The 26,548-nt window shown below is 45.8% G+C and overlaps 1 protein-coding gene across 5 annotated transcripts in view; it reads right to left on the bottom strand.

The window, feature by feature from the left end:
* dnaaf5 (dynein axonemal assembly factor 5) overlaps positions 1 to 26,548 on the bottom strand; it is a 279,409-nt gene that overhangs the window by 20,432 nt on the left and 232,429 nt on the right. For 3 of the 5 annotated variants that reach the window (XR_015079991.1, XM_086001143.1, XM_086001141.1), the window contains exons 9-12: positions 18,007 to 18,154; positions 12,050 to 12,200; positions 3,651 to 3,807; positions 3,051 to 3,242 (exon numbers count right to left, since the gene is read on the bottom strand). Coding sequence is in view for 4 of the 5 variants with exons in the window: in XM_086001143.1 (XP_085857269.1) it covers positions 3,051 to 3,242; positions 3,651 to 3,807; positions 12,050 to 12,200; positions 18,007 to 18,154 (648 nt within the window). In the remaining variant the exon portion in view is untranslated. Of the gene's footprint in view, positions 1 to 3,050; positions 3,243 to 3,650; positions 3,808 to 6,806; positions 9,977 to 12,049; positions 12,201 to 18,006; positions 18,155 to 26,548 lie in introns of those variants that run through there. The other 2 variants (XM_086001144.1, XM_086001145.1) reach the window with 2 other exon arrangements.

Below are 26,548 nucleotides of genomic sequence, written 5' to 3'. Positions count from 1 at the left end.
ATTGATCTAGCCCAGGCGTACTTGCAAATGGAGATAGAAGAAGCCTCGAAACAATACCTCACGATCAACACTCATAAAGGTCTCTACCAATACAACCGGCTGGTGTTCGGGGTAGCATCGGCTCCGGCTATTTGGCAAAGGGCGACGGATCAAGTCCTGCAAGGGATTCCAGGGACCCAGTGTTATTTGGACGACATCCTGGTCACGGGCGAAAATGACAGTGATCACCTCGCCAACTTGGAGACGGTGCTCACCAGATTAAAGGAATATGGGCTACGAGCTAATCGCCACAAGTGCGAGTTTTTCCAGAAGCAGATCTCGTATTGTGGCCACGTCATCGATGAAGAGGGGTTACATAAGTCCCCTGAAAAGATTGAGGCAGTAGTCAAGGCTCCAGCACCGGAAAATGTGTCACAACTGAGGTCGTTCCTCGGGCTGGTAAACTACTACCATAAGTTCTTACTAAATTTGTCCACGGTATTACACCCACTGAACACCCTACTGCAAACAGGGGTGCCATGGAAGTGGAATGACGAACGTAGACGAGCTTTCCAGAAGTGTAAAGAATTGATCACATCAAAAGAGGTGTTGGCCCATTTCAACCCAGCACTACCAATTCGTTTGGCATGTGATGCATCACCCTATGGTATTGGAGCGGTGCTGTCGCACAAATTCCCAGACGGGTTGGAGAGGTCAGTAGCCTTTGCGTCTCGGTCACTAACCTCAGCCGAGCGCAACTACGCCCAGATTGACAGGGAGGCCCTCAGCCTAGTATAGGGAGTAAAAAAATTCAACCAATATCTGCATGGGCAGAAGTTCACCTTGCTGACTGACCACCAACCACTTGTCTCCATCTTTAATCCTAAGAAGGGCGTTCCAGTGATGACTGCACAACGGTTACAAAGATGGTCCCTGTTTCTAGGGGCGAATCAATATGAAATAGAATATAAAGGCACAAAACAGCATGGAAACGCTGATGGGCTATCACGCCTGCCACTGCCTACTGTGGAGGAAGTACCAGCAGTGGACCCTATCGAGATATTTTATTCGTCAATAATTGAACGATTGCCAGTAACGAACGCGGATATAGAGGAGGAGACCCGCAATGATCCGACACGGTCTCGGGTATATGATTTGACGGTGAGGGGATGGCCAACACATGGCGACTCACTGTTGCCAGCATTCTCATCCAGAAGAGAACAGCTGTCAGTATGCCAGGGGACAGTGATGTGTGGATCCCGAGTGGTGATTCCACCCAAGTTAAGGGAGTGAGTGCTAAATGAGCTTCATGAAGGTCATCTGGGAGGGGTGAAAATGAAAAGCCTTGCTAGGGCTTATGTGTGGTGGCCGGGGATTGATCAGCACATCGAGGACCTGACAAAGAGCTGCTCAGGATGCCAGAAGGTCCAAAATGCACCACCACATGCCCCTCTACACCCATGGGAGTGGCCCTCCTCTCCATGGCAACGGGTGCATATTGATTTTGCTGGTCCATTCATGGACTCAATGTTCTTAATAGCAGTGGATGCTCACTCGAAATGGCCTGAGGTGATAAAAAATGTCCTCAACCACTACAGAGAAAACGATTGCAGTCCTACAGACCATATTTGCCAGGAACGGCTTGCCAGAGCAGATTTGCTCTGATAATGGACCACAGTTTGTGTCCGAAGAGTTTCAAAAATTTATGAGAAGGAATGGGGTAAGGCATTACACATCTGCCCCGTATCATCCAGCCACAAATGGATTGGCTGAAAGGTTCGTACAAACCTTTAAAAAGGCGAGAAAGGCCATGTGCGACGATGAAATTCCACTACAGCATAAGGTGGACAATTTCCTATTAGCCTACAGAAATGCGACACATGCAGTTACCAACCAGACCCCGGCCATGATGTTCTTTAACCGAAGGTTGAGATCTCGTCTGGATTTGCTCAGACCCAATGTGCGAAGAAATGTTGAGGATAAACAATTCCAGCACATCAATGCGAAGCCGACAAGGAGCTTCAATGTAGGACAACCAGTCTTGGCCCGTGACTACTGAACAGAGAAATGGCAACCCGGAACGATATGCACAAGGCAGGGGCCATTAATGTACACAGTGGATGTCGGGGAGAACATTGTGAGACGCCACGTCGATCAGATCTTAGCGTCACAGGAACGAGTCAACCCCATGTCTCGAGTACCTGGGGATGAACCCGACATACAGGTAGCATCTACCTCCGAACCAGTAGCAGTGGAAACCTATGAACTAACCGACGAAAAGGGGCCAGAATCGCCTCCGCACCAAGAACAAGAACCTCAGGAAAGGCGCTATCCCGAAAGGATCAGGAAGCCGCCCCAAAGACTGAATCTATAAATGGACTATTTTCAGTTAATGTTGCATGTTAAAAATGTTAATTGTTAAATGAATGTTATGGTACTGTTAATCTAAAAGGGGAGGAATTGTTGTGTATGTACCTTTAAGAGATAACTGTTTTACAACTCCTGTATACTGTAGTACCGGCAGTGACCACACCTGTATATAAAGCCGGAGCAGGCTTTTGTACTTCAGTCTTGAGACTACTCTACTCCAGTAAACACCTGTTGATTGTTAAGTTACAGCCTCCGTGAAGTTCTTGGGGAAACATCCTATTTAAAGAATCACAGATCTAACATCCTCCGTGCTCCTTCATCTTTTCTCTGGGATTTGTTTCTCTCTCATTGAAGCTCGCAATGCAACATCAGTGTCCCATTATTCTCACGTTTTGGTGTCCCATTATTCTCACGCTTCGGATGGGATTTTGTATCAGTGTCTTTGGAAGTCATGGCGAGTAAGAAGGGACAATTTGGAAGTGCTCTTCAGAAGCACATGAGACTATAAATCAACACTAAATAAGGCATAAACACTTCCATAGGATTGGGTATAATTCTTATTGATGAGATCGACTGCTCCTTTGAGACTACCGTAGCCTCAATTGTCTATGCAGTTTAAATTATTTATGCACCGCATAGTAACAAATACTTCAGCAAGGAATGAAAATTAAAAGTCAAGGAAATATATTAGTAGCTCTTACCGAGAATTAATTTTTGGATGTCTCTCTCTGGATCATCCAGATGAACCAATAGCCCACGATATAGAAACTCAATGTGGCTCTTGTACAGGATTTGGTCATAATCATTCCCAACGCATTGGAACCAAACACCCAAAGCTTTGGCAGCTACTATACGCACTTCATCCAAACCATCATCCAAACGTTTTAGAAGTTCTAATTTAAAGAAAAAGGAAACTATTATCAGTGATGTTACAGTGGCATAATCTGCAATAATAATTAAAAGAAATATTCTGTTTGATTAGTTTTAAGACCTTCAGCAGCAATATCCAAGAACCTGACTTTAAGGGCAACCAAAACTCATGCCCAAAAAAAGGTTCTCTGAATTCAACAAATGCCAGAAAGTAATTCCACCTCCAATATTCCTAATTAACTTCTCGTTCCCACAGGTAGTTCTAGTGGGCAAAGAGATTGCAAACATTGAAACAGGAACTTCTCCAAGAAAAGGATTAATGGAATATCTGCAAATGCAAGTATTAATGTAAGTTACAGGGGAATAGCACACCTATATCAATGGTATTACTGCATCTTAAATAAAAGTGTTTATCCTAGTGTATACGTTACCTGGGTACAATTTATTCAGCTTGTCAGGATCCAGCTGATGCCCACAAATTTTTAAAATGGCACTGAGAGCACGACAAGCCAGTAATCGAGTCATTTTGGAATCTTCATCCAATGCTGCAATTACTTTTGGCATCAAGTCTTCATATATTCCAAGAGCCTGTCGAACAATTACAAGAAGCGTGAAACTGCTGCCAATCTGACTTCTCATAGAATCCCCCAAACTATAAACACATCAAACTGTAATGATTTATATCACCAAAGGTTGTAGGCCCATGTGAATCGAATATTGTGATATGGTAGAGTTCCCCACAGTGTTACTAATTGACCTATGCCAACCACAACTGATCAGCTCCCTATAGCCCATTCGAGTTTTAAAATTTTAGTTTTTCTGATACATCCCTTTCTCAAACCTACGTACCATTTAAATAAAAATAATTTTCTTACTTTTTTAGGCTTAATATAAATGTGTTAATCTGCTTGCATTCTTCTCTGCAAGTTTGTTTTCTTCCTGTACAGCAAATTTCTGATTCGCTGAACCTCTCTGCCCTGCCCAGCCTGAATCTTCCCTCCAAGTGCGATCACACTATTTGTTGCAACCTTGTTGGGCCAAAGCCACGTAACATAGGAAAATGAGGTGTAGCTCTTTCACTTAACCTCACTCCTCAGTGGAGTCTGAACCTCCCCTCCGAGGGCAACCAGGTTTGGAAATCCTGGCCCACTCACCCGTTCTCCTCTGTCGGACGTGAACACTTTCAGCAGCTGCATTAAGTTAGGAATTTCTGATCAATTACATGATAATTTTAATAACAAACTGAAATATTCAGAACTTCAAGAAAAAAAATGTAAATTACAGCAGAGAGGTTAAGGGAAAACTTGATAGGGGAGTTCAAAATCATGAGTTGAGAGAGAGTAATAAGGAGAAACTGTTTCCAGTGGCAGAAGGGTCGGTAACCAGTGGACACAGATTTCAGTTAATTGGCAAAAGAACCAAAGGTGACATGAGGAAAAAATAATTTACGCAGCGAGTTATGATGATCTGGAATGCGCCGCCTGAAAGGGCGGTGGAAGCAGATTCAATAGTAACTTTCAAAAAGGAATTGGATAAATATTTAAAAGAAGAAAACACTGCAGTGCTATGGGGAACAAGCAAGGGATTGGGACTAATTGGATAGCTCTTTCGAAGAGCCAGCACAGGCACAACGGGCCGAATGGTCTCCGACTGTGCTGTATCATTCTATGATTCTCAATAATATTTTGCATAAATTGGGTGTAAATGGAGTTCACCACTTGCAAATGCCAGGTCCAATTCATTAATTATAACTAATCTCAGGGTCAGACTAATATAGGTCAGTAAAGTATGCAAGATAGTAAATGGTATAGAAAAGTTAAATTCAGAATTGTACTTCAAATGATACTGACACAGGTTCAAAGATGCAAAAGTCAATTTTAGGCCATATTTCAGGAAGCTCTTCAGAGTGATCTATACAAAGAATGGACTTCCAGGTAGGATAGTGGAGGCGAAACGTCTGGAATCATTTAGGAAACAGCTGGATATAAAAGAACTGTAGGGTCGTTCAGGTGGATATGCTCAGATGGGCTGAATGGCCTTCCTCATCCATAACTATCTTGCATATTATTAGCTACACATTTCCTCCAAATAACTTTGAAACATGCTGTTGAAGAGTATGTTATACCAGGATAACACTTTACACACAATAGATCGAAACAAAACTATAATTTGGCATTTGCCTACAATGCTCTAGTTAATACTTTATGCCATTGCACATTCTGATACAGAAGTATTTTTTAATCAGTTGATGCATGGAAGAACACTTAATTGCTGCTATGTTCTTTTACACACCACCATTAAGATCAATATACACCATCTGTGTTAATCAGTAAGGTTTCCTCTGCTTTACTTTACATTGTTTGGGACCGATGAGCAAATTACTGGGTGACATTAGAGTTAACAAGCAGAAACATCGGAAGCTATTTTTCTAGATTATACAAGTGCATGTTTGAATGAAAGCAAGACATTTTTCAGGATATATGTGAAGCAGAAATGAATCTCTTAGAATTACACCCAATCCACACTTCCATCAGATGTTGAACTAATAATCAAATGGCTTTCATGTAAATGTTATTTCTCCAACAGTGAACCCTCAATCTATGCCAGAAATTTAACCAATTTTTACAAAAGTGGTTTGGGGGCCTAAAATTGGCCCACTTTAAAATGTACTCTGCACTGAGAATATTCTCCTAATACCACATGGTTCGATCCACGTTCAAAGATCATTATTTACTTGCAGCTCGGCAAGAAGGAAATCCCGTTTTGGATGGACATTTAGCATCAAAATGTTTGGTTTGTAGGAACGGAAGTTCCTATCCGAATAATGAAGTTCGACGCAGTGAAACAAAATAACCAAGTTTAATAAACAAACAACTTAACTGGTAAAACCACGGGAACAGATGTTAACAGGTCTGTGCAGCCCTACAGCCTCTCTAAGACTGCTACTAAGTACTGGAAGCTGACGTCATGACGTCATCACGTTCTCCGCGCCAACTGGAGGGTCACGTGATCGGCGTCATGACGTCATCACGCGAAAATGCAAGAAACTACATACAGTTTAAAGGTGCAGTCCACAGCTGCACTACATGGTAGCTAAAGGGATGATTACTAATTGCCCAGTGTCTCTTGGTGGCTCCGCCACAGGCGCCCCCCCAGAATTCTCTTTAACAGACAGCGTCAAACGAACAGGAGGTTTAATGATTCTGTCCGAACGACTACGAAATTCAGACAGTGGAACGTTGGGAGACAAGCCGGTGCTTGGCTGTGTCTGGAACGGTGCATCTGGGGTGGAGGAAACAGTAGCAGAAGGTGTAGGCGAGGATGAGGCAGCAACAGGCAGTTCAATGGTAGGCTGTTGCATAACCGGTCTAGCAGCCAACGGTGGTCGTCCACGGCAAGGTGGCTGGGCAGCAACTGGTTCACTCCGATCCAGATGGGCTGGTTTAAGTCGGTCGATAGAGATGGTATCGGACTTACCTCCCACTTCGACCATGAAAAATTTCTCTCCCGCCGAGATGACACGAAACAGTCCAGCATAAGGTGGTCTGAGTGTATCTCTATGAGCGTCCTGCCGAATAAAAACGTAATCGGAACTCATAAGTTCTGCCAGAACATGAGGCCTCTGTAGGTTGTGATGCGAGGTTGGAATAGGCAGGAAATTCTTTGCCACCTCTTGATGCTGAAGGAGCTGCTGAGCAGGCGACCATGGTTCTGTATGTGGAGGGAGGAAGTCCCCTGGTACTCGAAGTGCTTGACCGTAGACTAACTCAGCCGATGAAGCCTGGAGGTCATCCTTGGGGGCTGTACGGAGGCCTAGCATCACCCAGGGGAGTCTGTCCACCCAGTTGGGACCACGCAAGCTGGCACGGAGGGACGCCTTTAGAGACCGATGAAACCTCTCGCATAGACCGTTCGCTTGCGGATGGTAAGCGGTGGTACGGTGCAGCTTGGTACCCAAGCCCTGTGCAACTGCGTTCCACAACTCTGACGTGAATTGTGGACCTCGGTCAGAGGAGATGTCAGGTGGCACCCCAAACCGGGCCACCCACGACGAAATAAACGCCCTGGATACGTCCGCTGTAGTGGTAGCAACCAAGGGAATCGCCTCTGGCCACCTGGTAGTGCGGTCCACTATTGTCAGGAGATGCATAAAACCCCGCGAAGTGGGGAGGGGACCCACTAAGTCCACGTGTACGTGATCGAACCGGCGTTCCGGCACCGGGAAGATGGCCACTGGAGCCTTAACATGACGATGGACCTTTGATTTTTGACAGTCCACGCAATTGTTTGTCCAGTCCCGAACGTCTGAATGCATTCCCTTCCAAACAAATTTGTGGGACATAAGTCATTGTGAAGCTCGCATCCCCGGGTGTGATAAGCCATGTATAACCTGAAAAATCTTCTTACGCCATTCGACTGGCACAATGGGCCGGGGCACTCCCATGGATGTGTCGCACAAGAGCGTGGTTCCTGTTGATTGGAACATAACATCGGCTACCTGCAAGCTAGAAGGCATGGTCCGATATGCCTGAACTTCGGGATCTGCCAGTTGTTCTTCCGCCAACCCGACGAAATCGATTCCCAGGTGAACTGCCTGGACTGGGGCACACGAAAGGCAATCAGCCACGAGATTATCTTTGCCGGACACATGTCGTAAATCCGTCGTAAATTCAGATATAAATGTAAGGTGGCGCTGTTGCCGGGCTGACCACGGCTCCGCCGTTTTGGCCATTGCAAAAGTGAGCGGCTTATGGTCCACGAATACAGTGAACGGGCGCCCTTCTAGGAGAAAACGAAAATGCCGGATGGCCAAAAACAGGGCCAGCAACTCCCTCTCATTCTTGCGCAGTTGGCGGCTAAAAAAGGCCAATGGCTGCCAAGTCCCGTCAACCCATTGTTCCTGAACCGCCCCGATGGCGTAATCGGAGGCATCGGTAGTAAGGGCGATGGTCGCGCCTGGGAGTGGGTGTGCAAGCATAGTTGCGTCTGCCAATGCTGCCTTGGTGTCCAGGAACGCCTGGTCCATCTGTGGTGTCCAAGTGATAACATCTTTACCCGACTTCCCTTTGAGTGCTTCGTACAGCGGCTGCATCAATTGGGCTGCCTTGGGGACAAAACGATGATAAAAATTTACCATCCCCAGGAACTCCTGAAGAGATTTGAGTGTGTGAGGCCGCGGGAATGCCGTAACTGCCTCTACCTTGGTGGCCAGTGGGACGGCGCCTTCTGAGGTGATCCTATGCCCCAGAAAGTCAATGCTGGTTAACCCAAACTGGCATTTGGCTAGGTTTATGATGAGGCCATGTTGGCTGAGACGGGCAAAGAGTGTACGTAAATGAGCCATGTGCTCCTCCTTATCCTTATTAGCGATAAGAATGTCATCCAAGTAAATGAAAATGAAGGGAAGGTCCCGTAACACAGAGTCCATGAGTCGCTGAAAGGCCTGAGCCGCATTTTTCAATCCAAACGGCACGCGGAGGAACTCAAAAAGGCCAAACGGTGTGATGGCCGCCGTTTTGGGGACATCTTGAGGGTGCACAGGAACTTGGTGATATCCACGGACGAGATCTACTTTGGAAAATATTGAGTTGCCAGCCAAATGAGCCGAAAAATCTTGTATATGCGGTATTGGGTACCTATCCGGCATAGTGGCTTCGTTAAGGCATCTGTAATCCCTGCAAGGCCTCCATCCACCACCTGGTTTAGGTACAATGTGTAGTGGGGAGGACCAAGGACTATCGGAGCGTCGGACAATCCCAAGACGCTCCATGGTCTGAAACTCCCACACAAAACGTTGACCTCCAAGAGTTAAATTAACTGTCCGTTTACCGAACGTGCGAATGGCCGCACCATTGGCTGCCTCGAGGGAAGGACCGTGACCGCCGGATTGTAGATCTAGCTTTGAAACTGGCAATATACTTCACTGAGAACCAGTGTCACACAAGAATCGTCACCCTGTCCTGGAATCAGTAATGTAGAGGAGTTTTCCCGCTGAACCGACTGCCATGGTGAACTGGGTGTGTTTGTCAGACCCCGTCATCCTCATCGAAGTTTGCGAGCCTGCTGGAGATTTTTTTTCGGCGAAACTGCAGGGAGGACGGCAGCGTCGAGCCTTGGCGCCAAAACGGGCGTGGTACACACACCAGCCTGCTGGAGGAGGGCTGGACTTTGCTCGCATAGGGGAAAGGCACCTCGTGGCTGCACAACTCTGCTGTGTGACCGTAAAAGTCTTGTCTGCCTCTGCAGCAAGCTCGGCACAGTCCGTAATCGTAGAACTGGCCAAGGCTGCCTGAACTGGTTCAGGTAGCTGGCAGAGGAAGAGTTCTCGAAACAAAAAACATTGGGGCTCCGAACCCAAAAGCGTGAGCATCTGGCTCATCAGTTCCGATGGTTTTGAGTCCCCGAGGCCGGGCATAGAAATAAGCCTGCGTGCACGCTCCGATTTATTTAAACCAAACACCTGTAGTAAACGAGTTTTTAGAGCTTCATACTTGCCCTCTGCCGGTGGATTGCCCAGGAGGCTGACGACCCGCGAGGCCGGGGCGCTGTCAAGAGCGGAAACCATGTAATAATAACGGGTCGAATCCGCTGTAATGTCCCGGAGTGCAAACTGGGCTTCTGCCTGGAAAAACCATGCTGCTGGTTGCTGTTCCCAGAACTGCGGCAATTTAAGGGCAACGGCGTTCGTGTTCATTATAAGTATCTCGACGAAAGTTGTCCGATGAGATCGGGGTCACCAATGTAGGAACGGAAGTTCCTATCCGAATAATGAAGTTCGGCGCAGTGAAACAAAATAACCAAGTTTAATAAACAAACAACTTAACTGGTAAAACCACAGGAGCAGATGTTAACAAGTCTGTGCAGCCCTACAGCCTCTCTAAGACTGCTGCTAAGTACTGGAAGCTGACATCATGACATCATCACGTTCTCTGCGCCAACTGGGGGTCACGTGATCGGCGTCATGACGTCATCACGCGAAAATGCAAGAAACTACATACAGTTTAAAGGTGCAGTCCACAGCTGCACTACATGGTAGTTAAAGGGATGATTACTAATTGCCCAGTGTCTCTTGGTAGCTCCGCCACAGGTTAGGAATATAAAAGATTTTATGCATCACGATCCAAGTGTTTAGATATTTCAACAATCAACTCTGGAATGCCGGTTTCCCTGACCCTTGGCCCTCGGGAATGCCCATTTTCCCAGGAGTAAGGGTGCCCATCACTTTTACTTCACCCTGGAATTTCCAGGGCTTTCCTGATTGGATTGAACGGGACCTGCCTTCAGAAGGCGCAGCACAACTGCAGCTATGAAACTGAAGGGCAAAGATGGGCAGTGAAATCTGGCACTGTGGCTTGCCCCTGGACTGCTTGGTGAATGGAAGGTCTGTGGGATGCCTGGGGCAGACAAAGACTGGGAATTTTGTACGTTTAAATCCCAACCCCCCACCCACCCTCAAGATGTTGACATTTAATTGGGACATTCTTGCAGCTGATCTCTATCTCTGGAGGCCTGACTTCAGCTGCAGACTTGAGTGAGAGTTGCAGTTCCTGTCTGTTTTGCTAGCACCAGGCTCTGTGGCAGTGGTGCCCCTGGGCCATCTGAATAGCCCAGAACAGGAAATATCAGCGCTCCTGAGCTTGCACAGGAGCAGCACACTTTGGGTGGACAGGCAAATCTGCCTACACAGGTTTGTAATATCAATGTTCTTGTATTAGGGGAAGAATGTGCCTCCATGTGAGTTACAGGTAAAGGAAAATATGTGAATTCAACTCTGGTGCCTTGTAATTAAGTTCTTTGAATGCAAGTGTACCAACCTTTCACATGTCCAGTATTTTAATGGAAGCATTAAATACCAGATGCAGTTTTATTGCTAACTGCTGAGACATGAAACAATTATATGCTAATATGCTAAGAGGTGAACTTCAAGATGTAGGCATAGAGTGTAAGACATGGTTTAGTGTGAGTTTGTTAAGGGTTTGAAGAGACTGAAACTGAAGGATCATGTCTGATAGTGACCACAGAGAGGTCATTGTCCAGGAATCCCACATAACGGAATCTTGGTCACAAATCAGTTACAAAAGGTCTTCCTCATGAGGTGAAAGCAACTGAGTTCAACAATTTTTGACTGTGCATTCTAGAAAATAGCTTCCACACACAAAACACAGACTGCTGCATTCTCCTCCCTTCACTGGAATTACTGGTGTGTGTGTGTGTGACGGCAGGTCTCAAAACATCAAGTAACGTCTTAAGAAAAACCCGCCTCTCATTCATGCGCAAGTTCATAATTCTTAAAATGTGAAAGAAAACACAAAAATATCGACTGCAATACACAGATATCTTTTCCTTACTATTTTAGGTGCAAGTGTCCAAGGTTTGGAGAAGTTGATTTTTTTGACATTTTGAATTGTTAAGTCATTATTAAGATGGGGGAGACGGAAGAAAAAGGTGGAAAAATACAGACACACAACAATTGAATAGACACAAGCTGTCACGGGGGAGAAGAGAGAGAAAAAGAGACAGCAAAAGAAAAAGACAAAACAAGCACACACAGTTGATAATGATTGAGACAGCCATTAAAGAATGAAGGAATCTGGATTAAGATATGACGGACAAGTCCCACTGGAATCAGTATGTGCTCTTTTCTACTTAGATTTCGTGACACTGAAAGCCTGAGCAATGCTCTGAAAATGTTAGCGTTTGAACTTAATGCAATGTTAACTTTATGAAATTAATAGGCAGCGTGTCTACAGCTTTCCACAACAAGATTATTTAATATTTGTCTGGTTTTGAGCTGGCTTGTTTTTGAATGTTTGACCCTTCTGGGGTTTACCTGTTGCAGTGTAATCATCTTGCTATGCAGCAGAGCCCACAGACAGGATACTACAGTCGTGCGGATCGCAGCTGCTGTCCTCCCAGCATGCCACAGCAGATTAGGCACCAAAATATCTCTTACAAGCGTCTCCAGGTAGCTACTGAACCGCCTGAAGCCAAACAGAAGACACTGCAGTTAGCAATTGAAAACTGAGGCAGGATTAATAACTTGCACATGTGGAATTTTTTAATTTTGAAGAGATGTGGGTGGGAAGTCACTGCATTTCCGACCAAATAATATGGCAAGGCGAGGTTTAGTGGGGTAGGAAGAATGTTTGTTTCTTTTTGCTCAGCTGACTGGCTTTGCTCATTAAGAGAGAGATTAATCTTACCAAACAATCCGATTATCAAAGATGGAATATTTATCAAATAATGGCTTGCAATTTTGTGGGTGCAGCATTTTTCTGTGTAATTTAATTTTTCTTAAATCACACCACAGGTTGAGAGCTGCTCGTATAAAAACAGCAGTACAGCAAGGGAGTCACCCACTGCTCTGAATAATTTCCACTTTGGCATTAATAAAATGTTTCAAGTTCATGAAGAGTCCAGCTTACAAAAGGTGATTGCACGAGAATAAGATATAGCCTTGCAAGGACCATTTCTAGTACTTCACAAGCTCTTGTAAAGATTACCATTGACTGTTATGATGGGAGTTTGTCATATTTTGTTGATTTTTTTTACCATGACCTATCAGGAATTCTATATTCCATTTTTATTCAAAGAGCATTTCACACAATTATCAATACCAGGGCAAGCCTCACAGCACTCGAAATTCAAATCTGTAGTGCTTTTTTCCTCCATTTCTTTTCCTCCCAATGTACTCCCCTTCACCTGTCCTGAAGCTAGTTACTCTGTCATGGAGTACAATTCCTCTGGAACCGACTGTCATTTAGTATCTTGCCAAGTGGCCATTGTTTATATGTCAATCTAGACAACGGGAAAGAGCTTCCCAATTTGCAGCTGGAAATGATGTTCCAGTCATTCAGATCAACTTCACATGTAAAATTCAAACACGAGAGCTTTACTTTCACACCCCCTAATTAACTCGCTGTCACACAAGTTATTTAAAGATCCACAAGGAACCCTGCACCTGCAGATCAGAATATGCTAGCCAGTGGTGGTTACATCTGGGACATTATTTCACACATGCAAGAGCCCATCAAAACCTGTGGGTTTTCCCACACTCGAGAGCAGACTGATAGATACACGGTGTCCTCCAGATCAATGAGGAATAAGTTAATGCTTGTTATTTAACTTCTCCTGCATCCTTTCATGCACTGATCTAGACCATTTAAACAGAGAACTGAGAGAACATCTGGCTGGGAATCCGATTGAGGGCTATATGGATAAGTGCAGGCAGAAATCATCAAATGCCAGTCCCTGAGCTGCTGGGAACAAAGAATTATCAGGCCAAGGAAAGCAAATAGTCATGGTTGAAAGATGTGTATTGTGGAGTTTAACTTTTGGGGGCTGGCAGGGAGAAACTTTACAGAATCTTTCTTCCAGAGATATAATGGATCGAGTTATGACCGAGCAGATTCTATATGGTCAGTAGAAGGAGTGAACTTGAAGAGCCAAATGGCTTCCTTTTTGTTCCACGCTTTCATAGGTTCTTGGCAATTAAATGTAGCTGTCAGCTTGCTGCAATCGGTCTATTTTGTAGCACTTAAACAAGGCATAAATCTGTACTGTTTAGGTCACAATGGGGACTCAAACAATTTGCGAACCGAAAATGCTGGAAACACTCAGCAGGTCAGGCAGCATCTGGGTAGAGCAAAACAGAGTTAACGTTTCAGGTCAATGACATTACCTCTTGTGCTCTACACAGATGCTGCCTGACCTGCGGAGTGCTTTCAGCATTTTCGGTTTTTTATTTCATGTTTCTAGCATCTGCACTATTTTGCTTATGTCAAATAATTTACAGTTCAATTCTGTCCTGTTAGATTTCAATTTGTTTAACACAACAGCGAAGGCTACCAAAAACAAAATACTGCGAGCTCACAGAGATCATTCAATACTGAAAAAGCATCTTATTAAGACCTAGGATTATTATTGCCCTAAAAGAAGTGGAGGCAGTGAAATGACGCTGAGTGTGAAAGGAGTCCAGTCAGAACATGAGCCACCAGCACACACCAGAACGGTGGTGGTGGGGAATTATTACACTGTAACATGTTTCCAAACATGTTTGCCATGTTACCCGAGGCTAGATAAGGTGCAACTGGACAACAAACAAAGTGACCTGTGAATGTGGAGCCTGACCCCAGATTCTGGGTTATCTGAAACCTCCCTGAGCTGAAGAATTATAGGGGCAGATCTGGTGATTTCCCTTTGAACAGAACGAGGTGATTTCTGTCTTGTCGGATCAACATGAAATTTTTGCATTAGATTGTTTTTCTTTTGGTAGCTGGCATTTTCCTTGGGAAATTAGGGCAGGGGGTCTCCAGGTGTGTTTCGAAATTTTTGGAGAGGTTCCCCCCCCCCCTCACAGATAAAATAAAGCTTGAAAACCACCGGCTTACAGGATATTTTCTACACGAGCTTGGTTACTTAACAGAAGGTAGCTGGCAGTCATGAAAGGCAGCAGAGCAGAGTACAAGATAGGTGTGGTGCAGAAAGCTGGGTTCGGGCAGTTCAAAACTTGGATGTTGACTTAGCTTGCTTTACCTTAACTTTAACTTTTCCTGAATTTTTTTATTTCAATGTGCCATTGAAGGCTGAGTCTTTGATGTGCAGTTGGAGGAGTGTGGTCCAAGTGGCTGGATTTGTTGGCCGCCCTGAATGATTTCTTTGTTTGGGTATTTCCCAACTCTGCTTGGATGGCAGATAACAGCTGAAACCTCCTCTATTGGAAAGGTGTACAGATTTTGCACAACACTTCTAGCCATTGGCAACAGAGAAGGCACAGCTGTAGTTGATGCAACAAAGTTCAATACAAAACTTCCAAAATTACAGAGAAAGTGCTTCAAATTCAAACACAAGTGAATATACAAGTTAAACTATGAAGTACTGCTCAATTATTTTTTTCTCTCATTAGGGATCATTCATAATACAACTAGTGATATTAACAAGAGGTAAACAAATAAATGAAGGAGCTGAGATTCTGGTCTTAAAGCATGTGAAACTGTACTAATATGCCCAAATCATGCTGACAAATAAATATCCATGCATTAAAAAAAAAATCCACAACTGCACCAACGTGCAAAAGGGACAACCGTCCCCGTGAGCTAATAAAAAACAGGGACAATTCCTGCAACAACAAAAAAGGCAAATCATTTGAGAAAGAGGTAAAATAAACTGGTCAAAGGATGGAAGAGCGATTAAAAAAATAAAGCTTGGAAACCATTTGCAATCCAGCTAGTATGGCATTCATTAAAGATAGATGGAGTTGGCCCTGTGGTATTAATCGGTTTTGGGAAAAGAATTAGGAATATACAATATGAATAATAGTCCTTGGGAGTCGTTTTGGGAGCACGGACTTGCTCACTTTGTGATTCAACTGTGCAGCATATTGCAAATAGTCCTTGGCTCAGAAGGAAATTGCAATTCTACGTTTTCAAAAAGATACACGTCTCCTAGAACGACTATTATACTGGAGGTGCTATGTGGGGAGGGAAAAACAGCTCTCAGATTTGTCAATCCTAACGAAAGATTGCCTTATTGTGGATCTGTGTGCTAGTTTTATTTTGAAATACAAAAAGTTAAATCTTATTGATGATGCATATGTATTATTAACATTGAGGCTAAAATTTAGGAACACTCTCCATACCTCCACGAAAACTAAAAAAAAATAATAGATAACGTATGTTATAAACTGCTTTTGTTGATGAGGGATTTAATAGAAGGTATTTGTCTGATTGGCTGCAGTGTAGAGTTGTGCAAGGGTCTGATTTAAGCCAAGTTAGAATATTGCACTCATCTCTACTGTACTAAAGGAAGGTCTTTTCAGATCACTTTCCTACAATTGAAGGTATTTCCGTCTCCCTTTCCCCAGCTCAATTTACCCGACTTTATTTTTTCTTTCTCTGCACATTCCATGCGTACTTTGAGTGAAACAAGGCTGACACCATAAATATGGAGAAATTAAGATGTCAGCAATACAGTATAACATGCCAATTCATATTTTGATACACCTCATCAATAACGTACACGAGTTTGTGTCAGAAAAACTCACTTTGAATGCCAAACTCGAATCTTCAATGTTAACTGTTAACTTCAAAAGGCTGGGCTCGAGAGAAGAATCACTTCCATCTGTGTTATAATTTGCACAGTCCAGAAGATGGCGCTGCCTTATTACAATTGTTAAAATGGCCCCAATTGCTGCCAAAACTATGGCGCATCCAAAACAGTACATAATTAAAAGTAATTTCTTAAAACATAATTAAATACATCATGTGAGATTGATGTTGGATTACCCAGAGAAGGAAACATTGATTTTAATCCGGTTAATAATTCAACCTGAACTGACTAATGCAATTCTACAAGGCGGTCTGCATTCAATGACCCTTTTCCAGTTTTGTCTGTTAATAGAGATCGTTGATAGGTAAAATGTCCACATCAAAGCACAATGCTAGTTTGGCTTTATACAGTTTTTCCAATAAGATTTGCACAAGAAAAAAACCCAAAAATGCTTTGCATTCAAGACCAATCATGTAAAACAGAAAAAAAAACAAAATAAGAGAGAAAACGGAACAAGTGGGTGGGCCACACAGAAATTGTACGACGAACACTTAGAGTCTGGCAGTCTGTAAGGCCAAGAACTATTGGAGTCCATTCGAGGCAAAGAATTCGCATGTGTGGCCCTGAGCCATGACAGAAATTGTGCACCTGTCATCTGAATCATATGTCTGTAAAATTCCACAAAAAAGTAGTAAACATCCTGCAGTGAAGAAGCATAATCTGTCCCAGGGTATGGTTAGTCTCCCAGAATGATTTTTCTACGGTCATTTCAAATAAAGCACTCGGAAACCTGCTGTCCCTCATGTCAACCAAAGCTGGCAGGCACGATGAAACAAACTAATACATAAAATAAATGAAGAAGCTCGGTGTGAAATGGTGGCTCGTAGCAACAAATGTTTTTTTGCTGCATTTCAGTGATTAGCTTCACGCCATCACACACCAAATAACTGACAGCTTTTAAAATTGCACTTTGAGACAACTATTCCCAGCGTAGAAGGTGGTTTTCTTTTCAGGAAATGGAACTATTTGCTTAATGGCACATCATCACCTTTCAAGAAGGTGGCACCGTGGAATGCCCTAAATGATCTAAATCTCTGGCAGGTTGCACGCAATTCCTGAAGCAAGGATCTGTATTTAGCCGCAGAGCAACAAGGGCCTTCAGCTCACCCACAATCACCAGACTTGAACGCCTTTTACTCCCCTTTCACCTAAGATTCTCTTTGCCTTTTTTAACTAACCAATAAGGAGACATTGGGTTGCTCCAGTATCATCAAAAGAAAAGTGCCCCCATTTTAGAGGGGCACAACTAATAAGGAACCAAACCATAAAACAAAGGACACTTATAAAATTAATAATATTACACCTAGTGTCCAGTATACACTCCAATCCCTGCGGTGCCCACCGGTCACGAAGGCCTCAAGCGTACTGGCAGATACCACGTGCTCCTTCACTGCACTGGGAATGCGTGGAAAGCAAATATGTTAATCCCATACACAGCTCCACTGTTTTATGGTTCCACTCTTCCACTGACACCTCTACTGCGATGCAGAAATACCCACAAGTGGTTTTACAGTGGCAACTGCATCCTTGGGACTAATTTATATATAAATTTACCATGCAGCTAATTCTTCTTTTACCGACCTTAAAATGTAAAATATCAAAAGGTATTAACAATAATTAATTCTTGCTCAGAGAAATTTGGTATCATTGAACTTACACCTGCATCTACGATGTACCTACCCTTGAGAGTTCAGAGTTTCATTGGCATTCAGCAGTAATTTTGATAAAATAGTGAAGAGTTTTAAGCGCATCTCGGGATCTCTGCTGGGTTGAAGGCAGGTTTTCAAGACTGGAAAAACTTCATGGAGTGATTCCCCAAATACAGGACCTACAAAACACAGTACAGACAACCTCAGCAAGCGATTCCGCTCGAACAGTACTTAAAAAGCACTCCTTTATTTTCAGAATATTTAATAACTAGATAAACACCATGTGCATAAAGGTTGTATTGAGATGAACTTTTACTTTAGAAAACTAAAATCAATTTTGCCCTGTTCGGTTTTATATATCTTACGGTTAATTGATAATACGAGTTACAGAAACCATTACAGAAAGAACACTCATTTTACTTAATTCATCAATTGCACAACTTATATAAAATACCTTTTGTGTAACAAATGACCACAGATTTCATTCAGAGTGGTTTTAGAGGTATCCGCTTCCATTTAGGAGCACTGCTAAGCTCAACAAAGTAAACTCACATCTGTGATAAATCTGTCAGTTCTCAAAGATCCTATCAGTTGCTCACCTTACACAATGGCTGTGAATTCTGGATTGCTCTGACCAAACTATAAACGTACAATATAAACAGTGCCAATTTGGCAATTTTGAGATAAATACTTCCACCTACAGATAGCAGTTTAAAAACTGCCTCCAAAGAAACGGAATATGAATTCAGTTATAGGTAAGCAGTTTCATTTAAACCCCTACTCAGCTCCTGCCCTGTGGCAATGAACAGCTCATGCACAAAACTTGGCTGGAACGTGCCCGAGTTTTGTAACAGTATACTATGTAAAGTTATGGAAACTATCAGATCTAAATCTGTAAATGGAACAAGTGCAACATTATCTGCATGGTCTGGCTACTTGACAACAGGAATATTTTAGATGGATCTCGGACTATGAAACATCTTTGAACATATTTTTGATGGTGGTGGGATTCTACTAGTAGCTAATTAGATTAGCAATATCTAATGTTCTCTATCAATTGCGCATTTTTCAAATATATGACCAAATGCAGTAATAAACCACTATATTTTATATATATACCTCCTGCTGAGACCAAACAAGAGGGAAGATTTTCCTTTTCCACACTCCCCTGCCCACCATTTTCTGCCCAATGAATGTGTAGAGAATCCGAGGTGGGAGAGTGCACAGAAGCACAGAAGACCACCCTATTACACTAAGCAACATTACAGAATGTCACATTCTCAGGTACTGTGTTACTGCCGCCTATTCGCCAGTGTCACAATGTGCAAATCCCTTAACTGCAAGATCTTGAGAATGCCAGTTTCAGGATACATAGAAACATAGAAGATAGGAGCAAGAGTAGTCCATTCGGCCCCTCGAGCCTGTTCTACCATTTAATGAGATCATGGCTGATCATCCAAATTCAGTACTCTGTCCCTGCTTTCTCCCCATATCCCTTGATCCCTTTAGCCTTAAGAGATATATCTAACTCCTTCTTGAATATATTTAATGAATTGGCCTCAACTGCCTTCTGTGGTAGAGAATTCCACAGGTTCACCACTCTCTGGGTGAAGAAATTCCTCCTCATCTCAGTCCTAAATGGCTTACCCCTTATCCTTAGACTGTGACCCTGGTTCTGGACTCCCCCGGGAACATCCTTCCTGCATCTAGTCTGTCTAGTCCTGTTAGAATTTTCTAAGTTTCAATGAGATCCCCTCTCATTCTTCTAAACTCTAGCGAATATAAGCCTAATCGACCCAATCTCTCTTCATAAATCATTCCTGCCATCCCAGGTATCAGTCTGGTGAATCTTCGCTGCACTCCCTCCATGGCAAGAACATCCTTCCTCAGGTAAGGCAACCAAAACTGCACACAATACTCAAGATGTGGTCTCACCAAGGCCCTGTACAACTGCAGCAAGACATCTTTGCTCCTGTACTCGAATCCTCTCACTATGAAGGCCAACATACCATTTGCCTTCTTAGCCGCTTGCTGCACCTGCATGCTTACCTTCAGCGACTGGTGCACAAGGACACCCAGGTCTCCTGGTCAGATGGCAGAGTTACGAGTACAAGTTTGCACCAGGGATAGCTGTCAATAATACAATGTTTAAAGTAGTTCTTCTCTTAGGATCCTTACGATAGCTCACCAAAGGCCCATACTAGAAACTAATGTATGTCCAAGTCAAACTTGCGCTTTGAGGCACAGCAGAACACAACCATTTCAAGTGCACATATAAGCTCAAAACCACCACACAAACTTCCTTCAGCCAACCGCACACAGAAGAGGGGACTCTTACTCCAATACCAGGTTTCAACCAACAGTAGGTATGCTCAGTGCATACTGGGTACTTAAAATAACTTCACAACCCTACCAGATTGCAACTGTTTGTTGAAACGGGCACCCTATATGAATTAATTTAGAGGAGAAGGTTTCTATTTGTGATGGAAAAGCCAAAAGGAACATGCTGGCTGCAGGTTGAAGCAAATGTGAAATTATCTCAGGGTTCAGAAAGTGCAGTAAGAAAGAGATAAATGAAGAAAGGAAAGGGAATACAGTCAACCAATCAAATAGTATGTAGGTGCATACTGGGGGTGGGAAGAGGCGATGGAAGAATGCAGTTATTTAATAAAAGCAGCTTTATTGGAGGCTGTGCAACAGACAAGACAGAAACACCACCACAGACAAGAGATCAGCATGGAAAGCAAATATTTAGCCAGACATTTCCAGTTTGTATGAAGAATAAGGAAGAAACCTGCCAACAATATTATCACCTTAAATACAATAGAAAATAAGGATGTTACTTGGCTCCTCTGTCCAGGGAGTAGATTATTTGGCATTATATGCTGACTATTTGCCAATTTAACACAATGATGGCAAAATGTTCTGAACACAGAAATCCATTAGCATCAAAAAAGAGACACGTTTTGGTAAAGAGTATATAACTCCAAATGTGAATCTGCCCGCTCTCCTTTCAGATGTTGATGCATGTGAATTTCCAGCATTTTCTGTTATTTCAGATTTTATAGCATACACATATTATTTTTCTCTTTATCTACGAAATATTATAGAAAGCTTGCATATAACAAATATTTGATGCAATCTGTAAAAGTACTTTGGCTGCATTTCCACACAGAGGCTGCAAACAAAATCTAAAATCATTCAATAATTGCTCACACCACCAACATTTTGGCCCGGATTTTGTGTTAACAATAATGGTGAGGCTGTCAGTGCTCACCGTTATTATGGAGTAAATCAGACAGCAACTTCAGGAGTACGCACATGCGCAGTTAAATGCGGAAATCTGGAAGTTGCGGTCGGAGTTACCCTGCTCCTCCAAAGGCTGCACTATAACAGAACCTCGCCGATAGATTCGGCATTGAAATAACATACAACGGCGTGAAGTTGAGGTACTTACCCACTAAACACGGCAGAAAAAGTTAGGGCTGGTGAATTCAGGAGGGCATTTAGGAGTAAGTAAATTTTTAACGTCGTGGTAAGTGCTGCCAAACAACCTTTCTGGCCCTAAAAATGTAATTTTACAAATGCGGAGTCTCATTCCTTCAGAAGTTAATTTTTAACTTTTTCTGTCGGTCTCTTTTATCTCTCTCTCTATCACATCTGTCTTTCCCAATCTTTATTTCGCTTTCTGTACATGATTTAAATCTAATTTATACTTTCGGTTTTATACTTCCTGGTTTAGACTCTGCGTGTCTCAGTGAGGAACCTTCAATCTGATTGGTTGAAGAGCCTCGCTGTTTTGTGGCCTGCTCACAGACACCACAGATGCCCTGTAGAGGGTGCTGCACTGGATCAGACACTGGATTAGAGCAAGTCTGCGCTTGAAAGCCTGAGAAAACTCTCTGGGCAGCTGTCAGCGAGGTGAACAGCGAGCACCATTCCTTCGCTGGGCCATTAAAAGTAAATGGTAGCAGTTCATAATGCTCTGCTTGAGAAGTGTACTAAGGGATTGACTGACATACGGGATAAGATCTGGAAGCCCTGGGCTTGAAGCTAGCCTGAACTGATGGAATGAAAGTCTCCTATCTCAGTCAACTATGAAAGTGCCACATGAAATGAGGTTAAAAGCTGCAGTTCTTTTAAAAAAGCAGTTGCTCGAACTGTGCAAAAGATGCAAAGCAAGAGCACAAACCAAGGTGCATTTACAGTTTAGAAACAAAACTTTGGTAAATGAACTTTTACTACCATTTGTCTGTCAAGAAAGGTAATTAGTTTGACCAGAAAACTGCTCGTGCGTTTATTCATATCTATCATTGCGAGTAGGGTTTGGAACCGTAGCACAAGACTCAGCCAAATCCAGTAACCAGATTACTGCAATTGGGATAATTGTCATCTTGGGTACAGAATTCTGCAAGGACAGTATAAAAATAAAGTACAGCTTCCGAAATGTAGGGGACAGGATTTCCTTATGGGGACCATTGCAACAAGGAACTTTGTATTGCATCAGTTTCATGCTATAGTTGACGTGGGACTGTTGGATGCTGATATCTGAATACAAAGAGTAGAAAAACATTTCATGCCCCCAGCACTGATGCCTCTCAATTTAATGAGCAAAAAAAATGAAGTGCAGCTAGTTTGACTATTATAACAAATAAAACTTATTCATTAAATAGATGAGTATTATATATAACCTTTTAAAAAAAAAATCCTTTTATTTTTCTCCAGCTCAACCCACACAAATGTCTTCATTGAAAAGCTCGCTGCTCCAGTTGTCACAGGTGTTACGCTTCCCCCCATCCCCTCCCCTTTCTGTCCCTACCAGGAGACTTGGTTGCCACTGGGTAGAGGTACTCCCCACAGGAAAGCCTCTGAGAATTTCACTCAATACTGGAACTCTAATGCAAGGCTCCTGCCAACATTCCGGCATTGCAGTTACCACAGAACTACCACTATACTGGATTTTGAATTATGTATTTCACTGCACAGCTATAGTAATCCCAGACTTGTTACTGATTAAAAAAATTAAAGAAAGGATTTTTCAAAAAAAAGAAAAGGAAGAAAAACCTCTATCTATATATATATATAAAAGACCTCTTCTGTCTGTCTGTCCATTCTCTATACGTTCGAAAGTTATAGAGCGTACCTACACGCGCGTCACGTCAAAAGAAAGCTTACGATTACGGACCGGTCATAGGCGTATTTACGTTTCGGCCACACAAAAATTGCGCCCGCGGTATCCAAAAAACGTTCAACATTCCGCTCATTAGCATCTCATTAGCGATAGAGTGACATCGAGGTCGACCAATCGTACGGCGGGTTCCTGGCGCGTGCGGCCGGGCCCTCCTACGGTCGAGTGACGGAACGATTGACCAATCCTACGCTTCGGTGACCTGACGGTCGACCAATCGGTGCGTGTGTGGGCGGGCCTTATCGTTCTGAACCGAGGTGAGTCGCCGCCATCTTGATTCCAAGCTTTTCCTTTCTTTTTCCCGCTTTCTGCGTCTTTAAAAAAAACCTTGCTTTTAAAACACATATTCTTTTCAAAAAAAGTGAATTACTTTCTAAATCTTTTATCTAATCTCATTAATTTTCCTACCTTTCCCCGTTTTTCCAGGTAGGCCTCGAAGCCTCGGCCTCTCCTCCGCACCCACGCCCGAGCTAGGCACCTCCCGGCCCCAGTCAACAAGCGGCCCCCGATCGCCGCCATCTTTGTGAAGGCTGGAGGGGCGGGCCTCAGCCGAGCGCCGCTACCTTAGTAAAGGGTGCGCGCGCAGCAGGAGCAGCTGAGACGCGGCGTCTCTCTCTGTTCCCCGCTCGGCTCGGGCGGGGCGGGGCTCTCGGGAGTGCTGATCTCGGGCGGGGCTTGGAGAGCGGGAAGGGTTACCCCGGCAAACGGGCCCGCCGGCCGTCTCTCACAGCCACAATCGACGCTCTTCAAGCCAGCTCGGGAGGGCGGGGCCATGTCAGTGCGTGCCATCGCCGGCGCTGGGCTCGGGTGCTTTGTGGCCTGCGGCCGAACAGCGGCTGCGGACCTCGAGCTGACCGGGGCGCTGGACTCGGCTGGGCCATGTCTTTGCGGGTGTTCGCCTCGGCCAACGGCATCAGGGTGACGGCTGAGGGAACGCGTTCATCCAGGTGCCGAGGCCCGGGCCCCGGGGCGGAAACAGGGATTGGAGCGGGGGATGAGGGCTCGGGCAGGGGAGAGGGAGAGGAGGAGGGGGAGAGGAGGAGGGGGGAGAGGAGGAGGGGGAGAGGGAGGGAGAGGAGGAGGGGGAGAGGGAGGGAGAGGAGCAGGGGGAGAGGGAGGGAGAGGAGGAGAGGGAGGGAGGAGGAGGGGGAGAGGGAGGAGGGGGAGAGGGAGGAGGGGGAGAGGGAGGAAGGGGGTGGGGAGGAGGGGGAGAGGGAGGAAGGGGGTGGGGGGAGAGGGAGGAAGGGGGTGGGGGGGGAGAGGGAGGAAGGGGGTGGGGGGGAGAGGGAGGAAGGGGGTGGGGGGGGGAGAGGGAGGAAGGGGGTGGGGGGGAGAGGGAGGAAGGGGGTGGGGGGGAGAGGGAGGAAGGGGGTGGGGGGGAGAGGGAGGAAGGGGGTGGGGGGGAGAGGGAGGAAGGGGGTGGGGGGGAGAGGGAGGAAGGGGGTGGGGGGGAGAGGGAGGAAGGGGGTGGGGGGGAGAGGGAGGAAGGGGGTGGGGGGGAGAGGGAGGAAGGGGGTGGGGGGGAGAGGGAGGAAGGGGGTGGGGGGAGAGGGAGGAAGGGGGTGGGGGGGAGAGGGAGGAAGGGGGTGGGGGGGAGAGGGAGGAAGGGGGTGGGGGGGAGAGGGAGGAAGGGGGTGGGGGGAGAGAGAGGAAGGGGGTGGGGGGAGAGAGAGGAAGGGGGTGGGGGGGAGAGGGGGGAAGGGGGTGGGGGGGAGAGGGAGGAAGGGGGTGGGGGGAGAGGGAGGAAGGGGGTGGGGGGGAGAGGGGGGTGGGGGGAGAGGGAGGAAGGGGGTGGGAGGGAGAGGAGGAAGGGGGTGGGGGGGAGAGGGAGGAAGGGGGTGGGAGGGAGAGGGAGGAGGGGGTGGGGGGAGAGGGAGGAAGGGGTGGGGGGGAGAGGGAGGAAGGGGTGGGGGGAGAGGGAGGAAGGGGTGGGGGGAGAGGGAGGAAGGGTGGGGGGGAGAGGGAGGAAGGGGTGGGGGGGAGAGGGAGGAAGGGGTGGGGGGGAGAGGGAGGAAGGGGTGGGGGGAGAGGGAGGAAGGGGTGGGGAGGGAGAGGGAGGAAGGGGTGGGGGGGAGAGGGAAGAAGGGGTGGGGGGGAGAGGGAGGAGGGGTGGGGGGGAGAGGGAGGAAGGGGTGGGGGGGAGAGGGAGGAAGGGGTGGGGGGGAGAGGGAGGAAGGGGGTGGGGGGGAGAGGGAGGAAGGGGGTGGGGGGAGAGGGAGGAAGGGGGTGGGGGAGAGGGAGAGGGAGGAAGGGGGTGGGGGAGAGGGAGAGGGAGGAAGGGGGTGGGGAGGAGGGGGAGAGGGAGGAAGGGGGTGGGGAGGAGGGGGAGAGGGAGGAAGGGGTGGGGAGGAGGGGGAGAGGGAGGAAGGGGGTGTGGAGGAGGGGGAGAGGGAGGAAGGGGGTGGGGAGGAGGGGGAGAGGGAGGAAGGGGGTGGGGAGGAGGGGGAGAGGGAGGAAGGGGGTGGGGAGGGGGGAGGTGGAGGGGGTGGGGAGGAGGGGGAGGAAGGGGGTGGGGAGGAGGGGGAGAGGGAGGAAGGGGGTGGTGAGGTGGTGAGAGGGAGGAGGAGCAGGTAGGGAGGTGGTGAGAGGGGAGGAGTGGGGGGAGAGGGAGGAGGAGGGAGAGTGAGGGTGGGGGAGGGGAAGAGAGGGTGGGGGAGGGGAGAGAGAGGGTGGGGGAGGGGAGAGAGGGTGGGGAGGGGGAGAGAGAGGGTGGGGGGAGGGGAGAGAGAGGGTGGGGGGAGGGGAGAGAGGGTGGGTGGGGGGAGAGGGGGGGAGGGAGAGAGAGAGAGGGTGGGGGGAGGGGAGAGGGTGGGGGGAGGGGAGGACTCATAACGCCCATATACAAAAGTGGGGACAAAGTCGACCCAAATAACTATCGAGGCATCTGTGTAAACAGTAATCTGGGGAAGGTATTCTGTAGCATCATAAACAAAAGACTTATAAACTTCCTTGAGGAGCACAATGTCTTGAGTAAAAGCCAAATTGGATTCCTACCAAACTATAGAACATCAGATCATATCTTCACCCTACAGACCCTAATTGACAAACACGTTCATCAAAACAAAAGCAAAATCTACGCATGCTTTATAGATTTCCAGAAGGCTTTCGACTCCATCTGGCATGACGGTTTATTCCTGAAACTTATCGAAAGCGGGGTAGGGGGAAAAACATATGATGTAATTAAATCAATGTATACAAACAACAAATGTGCAGTTAAAATTGGAGACAAACAAACAAAATACTTCCCACCGGGGCGGGGGGTGACGCAGGGCTCGCCAATCTCACCGACGCTCTTTAATATTTACATAAATGAATTGGCAAAACTACTTGAACAATCTACAGCACCCGGCCTCACCCTATATGAATCCAAGTTTAAATTCCTCCT

The sequence above is a fragment of the Somniosus microcephalus genome, chromosome 11 (assembly GCF_052327205.1).
Source record: "Somniosus microcephalus isolate GS21.2 chromosome 11, FLI_Smic_1.0, whole genome shotgun sequence".
NCBI classification, from domain to species: Eukaryota; Metazoa; Chordata; class Chondrichthyes; order Squaliformes; family Somniosidae; genus Somniosus; species Somniosus microcephalus.
The sequence above is the reverse complement of the archived record's forward strand: the minus strand, read 5'-3'. Positions and strand labels throughout refer to the sequence as shown.